At 42.0% G+C, this 11615-nt stretch overlaps 1 protein-coding gene across 2 annotated transcripts in view; it reads right to left on the bottom strand.

The window, feature by feature from the left end:
• Positions 1-2400: 2400 nt before the first annotated feature.
• The window catches only part of CYFIP1 (cytoplasmic FMR1 interacting protein 1), a 72417-nt gene continuing 63202 nt past the window's right edge, over positions 2401-11615 (bottom strand). For both annotated transcript variants that reach the window (XM_079315219.1, XM_079315218.1), the window contains exons 26-31: positions 9274-9404; positions 6989-7061; positions 5796-5890; positions 4472-4710; positions 3469-3616; positions 2401-3023 (exon numbers count right to left, since the gene is read on the bottom strand). In XM_079315219.1, the coding sequence (XP_079171345.1) occupies positions 2859-3023; positions 3469-3616; positions 4472-4710; positions 5796-5890; positions 6989-7061; positions 9274-9404 (851 nt within the window). In that variant the 3' untranslated portion in view covers positions 2401-2858. The remainder of the gene's footprint in view (positions 3024-3468; positions 3617-4471; positions 4711-5795; positions 5891-6988; positions 7062-9273; positions 9405-11615) is intronic.

Raw genomic sequence — 11615 nt, 5'->3', positions numbered from 1 at the left:
GGAAGGCCACAGCCAAGCACAACTGATCCTTTGAAAATAGTGGTTAGGTAAAGCTGTATACAAAACTTGCTAGATTTGCATAAAAAAACTCCAGTTTTACCAAATTAGAGTAACTGGCTGGCAGAAACAGGAAGGCAGGAGTTTGTGCTCTGTGTGGATAGGTGAGCTGGTAGCTCCTGCCATGACAGTTTATGCAGAAGGAAGGATCTGAATCACTAGTAGCCAAAAAAGCTGTTCCCTCTCCTGTAACAAAGGTCAGGTTCTGTCTGGGCTGCACCATGCTGCCCTGGCTCTGCAGACCTGTGAACTCACAGAATTTCTATTTTGTTTGCAGCAGCAGGGGCACTGGATGCAACACTGAGTTTTTCAAAAAGACCAAAAAAAAAAAATTACATTGCTTTAAAAAAAAACCAAACAAACCAAGAAGAGGTGGGGCAGGTAGGTGGTAATTCACTTTTATAAAGGCAGAAAATTAAAATTAGGGAAGAAGGTTTGTTTTGTAAGAACTTTCTACCATGCAGGTGAAAGTTGGAAATACTTGGGACAGAGACTAATAGTTACTGTTGGATGTTATCAGGTTTAGTGCTTAGTGTTTAAGAGAAATTAAGATTTTTTTCCTAGGACAGAAAAAAAAAACCCCGAGTTGCCACCTGTGAAACAAAATTCTGCTGTCTTCCTTTGGTAGGTGTCATAACATACAGGAGGGGCAAAGGTGCCAAAGAAGAAAAAGGTTTTTGATAAGAAGTAATTGGAAATGAAAAAGTGACACCTTTTATGCACCTTGCTGCATTTTTCTTTTTAGATAGGAAAGGTTCTACCAGGCAAAGAATATTTAGCTCCTATCAAGTCTATAATAATTTTTTAAAAAATAATGAAAATTTACATTATGAAAATGGGAAGATAATATCTCATAAGATTAATGTCTGGATTGTCTTAAACTTTTTCCCCTCAGTGATCATAAAGTATGTATTTAATAGTAGTTTTAAGATGTTAAGAGACCAGTTCTCTTACTGCTGCAAGTTAATTGGTAAGAGCTAGAAATTGTTCACATCATGATTAGCTATTTTTAAATAGTTCTTAAACAAAAAAATCAGGCTTTATTAATGTCCTGGACTAACCATTTCTGCACCAGTGCTGAGGCAAAGTCTCAGGTGTGTGAGACTTCCTTAAACCAATGATCACATCAGGAAATTAGGAAAGCTGTTCATTTGTTTAACTGAAGCTGGAAGCACAGGGAAGCATCTGGCTGACCAAAAGTCTTCTGTGAACTAAAAGCCTGTTTCTTAAAGAAAATAATCTGTTAAAACACCTAGTAAATGAAATCCTAAAACAAGCTGATGTAACACAGCACAAGAGCTTCTGACTTGTGCCACCCACGCACCGGGCAGCCCCGTGTGCACTCTGACCACGACAGACACCACTCCACAATGGCAGCTCTCAAGCACAGATATCCTAGGAAAACTTGCGATTGTGGAAATTGCTGATGATTGCCTGCAAAATCTCCATCCTGTTTTGCTGAGGAAATTTCAGTTAATTTCTTTCCTTAAATCTGAGTTCTCTGCCACTCCAATACCTACATATTTCTCACTTCCTGTGTACCTCTTCTGTCAGATGCTCCACTATTGGAGTCAATTCCATTGCTGGGAAGCACCTGGAAGGAGCTGAGCAGGAGAAAAGATGTAACATTACCATGAATTACTAAGAGGGAAGGAAGAAAAACAGGTTCTCAGAGATGCATTCTTGGCTTTACACTATAGGTTAGAAACACTAACCAAGTAACACCTCCATAAATCCATATCCTGGATAAAACATGCAATTATCTGTTCTGGCCATCTTAACATCTTGGTTAGGGCTGATCCCAAAGCCAGCTGACAAACTGACAGGATCCTGGAGTAAGCAAGCAGGAATTACTACATTTGGCTGAATGGTTTGCTTGAAAATTCAACTTCTATAGTTGCAAACTTTTACAATTTTACTGATGCAGTGTTTGCATTATACAGCAAGTGTAATTTGACAAATACTTTCCATAATAAATTATGATTAACATCATTAGAGTTTATGTACTGGGATAGATTACACCTGATCACTGTAGTCAAGATCCTCATAAACAATAATTCCTCATCACTTGTAAACATGTTTGAGTACACAGGTATGTATTGCAAACCAAAATATAAACTGTGTTAGAAGCCCTCATTAGGAAAAAGTAAACAGTCCCCATTCTAATCAATCAAACTTCTACCTTTTAAAAAGATCAGAATCCTTGGTCATCTCTATGTTAAATAACTTTGAAATAAACACTTTAAATAGCTTTCATTTCCATAATTACTAATCTCTGAGAAGAGTTTTGCGAAGAGGAAAAAGAATCAAGTGACTAGAAAATTATTCACAAAGCACCAGCAGTTTGTTTTGTTTTGTTGTTTTCTCTCTTTTTTTTTTTAATAAAGGCAAATTAAGCAATTAAGGCTCTAATACAAACAATTATGCATTGATTTCTAAAAATTTTTTTCTACAGAACCGTTTTTTATCCTCCACAGCCATTATTTCTATAGCTTCAGGGGAAAATTATACCAGTCCAGTCTAAAATGGCCACCTCGGGACAGGAATGCAAAGAGATTTCAAAAATCTTACAGGTTTTTAATCAAAGTGTATAAAATTTTAGTCTAGAAAAATAAGTATGGATTGTATACAGTTACTGTGCTTGGAGACTGGAGAGAACAGTGTGCCACTCCAGGGCACAGGCATACTGAAAAATGCAGATGAGAGTATTCTTTAAAACTGTTGGTGTGGGTTTTGTTTCTTGCTTTTTTTCCTCACACTTTTAGCCTAAAGAGGTGCAAAAAGTATTGTTAGATGAGAATCTAGTTGCTGGCAAGGGACTGATGAATTGGTGGCTGGAAGCAGCGCACATGTTCCACGGGTGTGCTCTCTCCATCACCAGACTTCAAATACTTGTCCAAAATAGCAATTATTTCATCATTCAGAATCTGGAACTTGCGAATTCTCTCAACCATTTTCTTCAAAGGCTGCAAACATCAAAAGAACAGACACAGGAATTAGCTTTGGATATAAAAAACCTTAGCCAGAAAGCAAAATGCTGTTACCTCACTTCTCCCAGCAATATTACAAATGTTTCCCTTGCACTGGTAAGCCAGTGAAGGTGCATTTTGGTTTTTGGTGCTTTGGGTACAAAGAAGCTCAATTTACAGCAGCCTTGTCATTTTGGGAATGAACATACATAAAATGGAAGGCATTAAGAAAATATATATTTGTGACATCACAATTCTGCTTGACTGGTCTTCCAACTCGAGCTTTAATCTTTTGTTTCTGAAAATCCTGGTGCTCTCATTTTTAGCAATTCATTCTAAAAAAAGAATTGCCACATCTACAGTGCATCTGAGTACAAACAGCTCTGAGTTGTTGTTGTTGTTGTCTTTATTATTACAGCAAATACAGATGTTCTCAACTCACCACATTCTTGATAACCTCATCTTTGCCATCGTGCTTTTGGACTTTCAGCAGGTGGTAGCAGAAATCCAACACATCAAAGCGCCGCTGCTGTCCCAGCAGCACGATGATCATACAGCCAGCCCAGTGCAAGCCATCCCCAAAGCACTGCCTGCAAGAGGAAACACACCACAGAGCTGGTTTCAGCTACATCTTCAAAACACAGTCACAGCAAACACACAGTAATTAGCCATGATGCTAAAAAATAAATTAGACATTCATCTAGAAAGTAAAAGCTTTGATATATTGACTACCATTGGAGATATCACAAGCAACTCAAATAGATGCTTAACGAAAAAACCAGAACTCTTCTCCTCATTTAATTTCACATAACAGAGTTACTCAAAAAACATTTACTCCCCATTATATTCCTGTGGCATTACATTTCATTTTCAGTGGAAACCATGCTTGCAAAGAAAACAAAGCGGGAATTCAACACCACTCTGCTCCTTTAGGCTGCAGGCATGAAAGGAAGCAAATGTCCTAAGCTGTTTTCTAATTGCTCAGTAAAAAGCATACTACAGCTCAACAATTTTTCAAAATAAGGATATTCTCAAAAACCAACAAAACCAAGAACAAACAACAGTTCCTGGTTAACTCATGTTAACCATGTTAAATTCCAAGTGCCCATTCCTGCTCTTATTTCAGAGAGAAATGCTTGTTAAAGTTAGATGCACAAATACTGTGCTATTTTATTTAAGCTGGGTGTCCATAGGGGTACGACCCCTATTGAAAGACACGTGCTAGGTCCTGTTTGTCACAGGATCATTCATTATACACTGGCAACACTTAAAATAAAGGGTTATTTTCACTGCAGATACAATAGCATCTGTGTTGGTGGCTGACAGTGATGGCAGCACTTCTCCCTGGTTCTGCACCAAGCTCTGGCACACGAATGTGGCCCCGCAGCCAGCACAGGACAAGCCCAGCTCTGTTGCCCAGGCACTGGGGAGCTGGCAGCACGTACTCCACAGTGAACTCGTGTGTTCCCACGGGGATGCAGTAGACGAACTGCATGGCGCTCCAGAGGCGATGGAACTCCACACACTCATCCACGTGCATCACCCCATTGCTGGGCAGGGGCCCGCGCCAGATGGGATCGTCCAGGAAGGAGCGGATCCTCGTCAGGATCACCTCAAACATGGACAGGCCGCAGCACAGGCGCTCTTTGGTCAGCAAGTCCCCTTCCCTTGCAATTGCAATTTGCTGAAGTGGAGAGAAACAAGCGTCAAATCCTGCAAAAAGCCACTTCACCACCGAATTTTATTTAAAAAAATAAGTACTATACATTTTTCAGTTTTGGATGGTTTATTCTAGGAGAAATAAAGTGAGGTCAGACACTGCTAACCTGGGGATCAGATCAGTGGAAAAAACATTCAGAGAAAATTGCAAAATCCTTTGAGTAACACTAACTACAGTAATGCTCATCCTGGATTTATCTCAGGGAAGTTTAAAGAATTCTTTGTCTAAATGGAGGCAGAAAGTAACATCCAAGGAGTTCAGTGCTCTGCTGTAGCTCCTGCATGTGCTCTCCTGCACCTCCCTCAGCTGCTGCAGTTAGAAATGAGGAAGCTCTAAAGAGGAGCACCCACAGGCTCAGACAAAATCCATAGGAAGCAATGCTGCTTGTGCTTGTCCCAGCCTGTGCCATCACACACAGCCCTCTCCCAGTGCAGCTCCCACTGAACTGCAGCACCTGTGACAAAAGCAGCCACCCCTGAACTCTGCTTCAGGGCATTCAGCTCTTACTTTCTACTATTCACATCTCAGCCACTAGTAAACTGCTAAGGTCAGCAGGGGATTAATGCACCCTCACACCAGGAGAAAGGGGAACAGTGCTGAAGCTGCAAAGGCAGTTCAAGAATGTTCTCTTTGGTCATTTTTTCCAGAAGAGCTCAATTCAAATGACAGCTCATTTTCCAAGAGTTTCTAAGTGGCTGAATGAGTGACAAAATGTTTTAAAAAATATATGCACAAGTGCATAAGAAAAGTGATTGCCTTTGGTGGAATTTGCAGGAGGAGCACTCAGGCTGGACCTTACACTGGGAGGACATTCCATGGCAAACATACATAACAGTTACCATTTTCCCCCAAATGTGTCACTTCTGCCCCAGTCAAATGTTTTAAACTTCTAAGCTTTAACAGCTTTACCAAATTCATGAAACTAAATAAAAATCATTTGTGTGAACAAGCTGGATGAGCAGGTTGAAGTTCTGACAGAGCTATCAGGACAGGCTTTCTGATGCTCAGAAATTTCTTGAATTGCCTCTGACACATATCAGAGAGATTACCTGGGGTGTGCCAAGTCTTTCAATGAGAGGAACCAAATGTAGTGAAGCATATTTTGATTCCAGTCTCTTCATTTTAGCATCAAGTCTTTCACCCTCTGAAAGAGAGGAAAAAAAGTGAAGAGAACAATCCTAAATTGTAATTAACCAAGAGAATTCTTATCTTTATAAGTGAGGATAGTCCAACTCTTTTTAGGCATTTTAAACATTAAATAGCTGGCTAATCTTCAGTGCACTTTAAGAGAAATATACACAATATTTTAAAATGCTACATGTGCAAACAAAAGAAGGATTTGTAGTAGAGTACATCTAACTAAATTCATGGAAGAATATAAGGCTCTGTTATGCTGCTGCTGCCTAGATATTTGATCCCTATTTGTACTAAGACAACTAAGTTATGCATAAAATATTTGTCTCTAGAAGGTAAAATGAGTATGGGGTCTTGTGTATAGCAAGGCTAAAAAGCAGCTGACACTTCCTCAGCCCTGCAAGTACAAAATGTTCTCTGGCAAATGGGAAAATACCATTTACAATGGTCTGGTTAGTTTTATGCAGAGATGCAAGGTAGCTACTGTGAGCTTACAAATAGTCTCATAGTTTTGTAGCTGATGAGATTTCTACAAGAAGAACAAATCAGCTGCTCCAGCAGGGAGAGATGGAAAAGAAAGGAAACAGAGGAGAAACACAGAGAGAAGAGAGGGCAAGGGGGAGGGGAGACAGCTCACTTTCTGATGATGAAAGGTGAGGACAGAAGATACCACAGGAAGCAATCCTGCAAATATTCACTACTGCATACTCAGTTTAGTGAAAAGGAAGTGAAAAATCTACAGGGAAGACCTTTATTTACTTACTTGCTGACAGACTCCCTATGCCTCATTTAACTGACAATTCTATAAGCTAAACAGGTGCTTCAAAAAATCCTCTCACTATATCCAGAAAGCAGGAAAATACTGCCCTGGGCATCCATCCTGCTTCTCCCTGTCATGGCATTTCTCCTCTTCCCCTTGTAATTTGCACAGAGCATCACCAGGAAACATTTGTTTTTTCAGTCAGGCAAACAGGCTGGATCTGATACCTCTGTCCTGTAATTACCAGCACTGTGGTAAAGGGTGGCTGGAGGTGGGTACTGAACCCACAGCAGCAGGAAGGGAAAGGGGAAAGCATGACCCAGGAAGGTATTTTCACTTTGCAGGTACCTTTGACGTGAACCCTGGGCAGGATGTTCTGGAATGGCGCCGCGTGCAACAGGTCACACACTTCCTCTAGAGACTGGGACAAAAAGAAAACGAGAGGCATTTAGGACAGAGGCATCAATCCCAAACCACACCAGTCCCTCTCAACGGGATTGCAAATGCAGGCCGATGCCACTGCAGGAACACCAGAGGGCAGCCAGCCTCTGTCACCGCGGCAAGGAGCCGCTCCCAGCCCTGCCTCTCCCCATGGACCACTCCCAAGGACCATTTCACCAGCTTACTCCGAGCTCCCAAACAAACTCCAGCAACTCCCCTCCCACCCTCGGCTGGCAGTTCATAAGGGACAGGGTATTTATTAAATAAACTAATGCAGAATGAGTAATTTCGGTGGGAAAGTGGCAGACAGCTCCTGCACAGACAAAAAGGGGAAGAAGATGACTCACTGCTTGGTTATTTTTACCAGAGCCACAACCCATTATCCTAATGGGAGCTTATCGTGGTGGGAGTGTCTCCCTGCCAGGCAGGCTGAGACATAGAACAGCAGAGAATCTTGTCTTAGGAAATATTTTACATCTTTAGGGACAAGGGGAAGGAAGACACATGTCTCCTGTTTCTCTGCTCCTGTGTGTACACACAGGGAAAATGCAGAGATGACCAGTAACAGATGCATGACCTTGCTATGACCCTCTCCTCATTTTTGAAGCAGAGACTCTACTAATTTGTAATCTCTCAACATTCATTTAGAAAAGTTGGTCATTGTCCATACTCTTAGTAAGGCTAGAGTTCTGGGGCTCATGCACCCTTTCCAGGTCTAATTCCTTGGTGTCAGCCAGGGAAATGCATGTGTTTGGCAGTCAGGATGAACAGGACCCACCCACTATCACAGATATACCCAGAATTACACTTTGCACTGTGCTAAAGTCTAGATTAATAATGATGGATGACCACAATGGAAAAACACTGAAATACATGACAGGACATGGGGGCCTGACTGAGGACAAAGCAAGAGGAGAGGCAGCAAGCACGGGTATGACTGCAAAGGGTAACCTTGGTGGTGTCCCAAAGGTGCCTCCATGCTGGTGTCACTCTGGTACACCCTCAACCCTCCCAGGATGGAGTGAGGGCCCTTGCCTGCCTGGCCTCTCGCCATACACCCACTCAGTCTGAATCCAAAGTAATCCAGCTCCTTATTCTGCCTTGGCTGTGCCACTATTGACTACAGGCTTGCTGCTTGTCATCTGGCCCTACAATTACTTTCTTCCACAAGGGAGGGATCCTCTAACACCATGAGCAGGAACCCTGAGGAACAGCATGTCTTTGTTACCTTATCTAACACTGGCAGCCTTCTATGAGGGTTTATTTTTGTCCAACAGCAGGCCCCCAGCCAGCTTGCTGAGGAAATGACGTGGCTGCTTTGCAGTCAGCAAAGATCTCTGTGTGCTGCCCAACCTCAGCAGCACCATGCACAGCCTGGGCAGGGTGCCTGTATGCACAGCAGGAAGAGACCCCCCACCAACAGCACCATGCAGGTAAAGAAAGGGAAGCCAGCACACCTGTTGCTGTTCTGATCTATTATCAATGCCCACCTTTTTTCTGTACGCACCCAAAACAAAGAAATTACAGGTCTGGGCATCTTGTTTGAACAGCAAATAGTAATAACATGGAAGAAGGGTGGGAAAAGGAAACTAGAGGTAGGGATAAAGATCATTTGTAGCACTGTGCCCTCAGCAGTAGGTGAGTTTACACAGTGTAAGATAGACTCTAGGTAGATCAGAAGCAGCTGGAAGACCGACATGTTTCACAGTTTTGTTCAAGCTAGGACAGATGAGTGAATTTCTGCACCACTGTCAGCCATCCAAGCAACATGGAGGATGTACAAGGATATCCACATTAACCTTTCAGACCTCAACAGGAATGACATGCAGGAAAGGAATAGAGCAGTACCAGATGCACAGCTCACTGATATAGAGTGGCCACACTGTGACTGGCTGCAGGAGTGCCATATGTGATTATAATTTTTGGTTAAAATTGCAATGTCAGATCCTCAGGTACCATGCAAGAGGCAACGTCTCTCACCCAGCAATGTCAGGCATCACTGTATCTCACAGACATGAAAGCCCCTGCAAGACTCTTAAGAGATGAGTGCAGGGAACTGCTTCTACCCATCTGCCCATCAGTAACAGCAAACTCACAGATTTCAACCTTGTTATTGATGACGTTAGTAACAAAAATATGAGAGTACATTTTGAGAGACAGATGGATTTTAAGCTAGCACAGCAGGCACCTACCAGACTCTGTTCGATGAGGAGGCAAAACAGGACAGCATTTCCCACTTCCCGTAAATTCTGGAAGCAGACAGTCTTCAGCTCTGCATATTCAACAATGTCCTTCAACTGATGGTGAAAAAACTCCAAGATACCTGAAATCAGAAGAGAAGTGGAAAAAAAATGTCTCAGGAGCCAGAACAAAATCTAGTGATGAGCACACAGGAACACTGTTACCTCAGGAAAGATACTGGCCATGTGAATAAGAGTCATAGAGATTAGGATTAATTTCAATTGCTGCTTCAAAAGCCCTTTTCTAACTAATTTGTCTATTCAGAGGTTGCACAAGTGTGCATCCATACACTGTTTCAGAATGCAAATAATCAAGGGTGCAGGTTTAGAGTTCCCTCTCCACATAACAGCACATGAGATTTTATCTCCAGATGTGCAGCCTAGAGGAAACTGAAAGGAGCAGCATTTAAATGCATTAAAACTCAGAGATTATGAAGTGTTAAGCTAGTGCACTGACCTTTTCAACTGGACAAATCATGCAAAGTGGGATGCCTAGCTTTTCACTCCTGGAAAAAGGAGCCAGTATAAGAGGTAAGAAGAAAATGCACAGGAGCAGGAAGAGAGACTGGAGCTCTCATCTGCTTTAAGTCTTGTTCCAGCCACCCTCCCCCAACCTACTGCACCACTGACACACTCAATTCACAGCTGCTGTTTTCATGGATGACAGAGCCAGCAAGGGACAGAGAGCTCAGATATAGGAAAGATTGGTAGTGTCAGGCTATGACACTGACAGTGCCAGTTTCTGTCAAAGTCTTGCAAAAGCTGCTAAAAAACAGCTAAAATTATGATTTTAAAACCCACACAGTTTACATAAGCACGTGTCTTTTCCATCAAACTTCTGCTAAACAATGGTGATGCATTAACATTCCAGTTCCTTGCCCTCCAGCCCCAGAAAGGCTGCACAGTCCCTTGATTAGGGAGAAGCCCAGGAAACCACAGCCTCTGCAGAGACCCAGTCTGGTTACTTTCCAGAGGTTAAAGCCATTTTCAGGATGGGAGAGGAAGAGCAGAGAACTACAGTAGGTCAGACAGATCTTCAGCTTTTTACAAGTTAATTCTTAGCAGCATTTCTCCATCTTTCTGCACAAGCCTGTCCTTTCTAAAAAGCCACCAAAACACTTGACTGAGAAGGAGATGCATAATAAAAAGCTTTCAAATTGCATGCTGCACTTGGCAGCTCATTTCCATTACACTGAATCAAGCCAGATAAATCTCCACCCAACTGCACTAAAAGCAATTGAGAGAAGACAAGGAAAGAGAACACAGATGCCCTTCAGAACCTGTCCACGATTTCTTTGACACAACTGATGAACACTTCTCATACAGGAGATCATACTTGGCTATCTACCCAGCAAGACAGTGGTTGGAGAGAGCACAAAAACATGAAATCCAGCCTGCAGTGCATCTCTTCCAAGCAAATTCCTCAAATTCAGCAGAGGTACTTGAAAACATACAGTGAAAGAAAGAATTACATAGGTAACCCACAAACTTCTACAGAAAGCTTCATATTATTAAAATTAGTAGCACAAAACATCAGTGAAGTGCAAGATGAGAGGATGCACAGCTGGCTCTGTTACATCTCAAAGAACTGTTTGTCAATAGAAAATTAACAGGTAATGAGTGCTCCCACATGTATTGACTGGAGGTGAATTTTAAACCTAACTTTAGTACTTTGGTGATTTGAGAGAAAAAGAACTGAAAAACTGATGGAGTAGGGTTAGACAGAGCAAGGGCTTGCTGAGCTTGATTATTCCAAGGTAACACATTTACAACTAGCTGAAAAGCAACCAGTGCCAGTATATCACCAATTCCCACCTCCCCACAATAGAGGGATTGTGGAATGGAAAAGCTGTGGGAAAGGCTGTCAGTGTTCATTGAACACTATAGGATACCAGTCAGTCACAATCCCCAGGTGTGTGAGGAGCAGTGAACACTTGTGTTTGTCATTTAAACATGCCTGCCCACCGTGGCAATGGGATGCTGCAGCGCTGAATACTGGAACTCCCATTCTAAAGATGACACTGAAAAAGTTGAACACTTTTCCCCAAAAAGTTTTTGATACTAGGAAGAAAATGTGAAGTTAGGGAACTGAAATCAGCTTTATCACAAATCTCCAGTGTTTTTTAGTTATATACCCTAATATTTCTTTTGTGCTTCTTGATGAAAAGATTTCCACATCCAGAAAGAAAGGTCTTCTAAGAAGTCAAATACTTTCCTCATTCCAATACTTTCTGCTAACAAAAGTCTGATGTACTATCCTGGACTTAAGTTTGTGCCACAGAGGAAATCGAACA

This window comes from Erithacus rubecula (genome assembly GCF_903797595.1).
Source record: "Erithacus rubecula genome assembly, chromosome: 1".
NCBI lineage: Eukaryota > Metazoa > Chordata > Aves > Passeriformes > Muscicapidae > Erithacus > Erithacus rubecula.
This window is presented reverse-complemented; position numbering and strand designations above follow the sequence as displayed.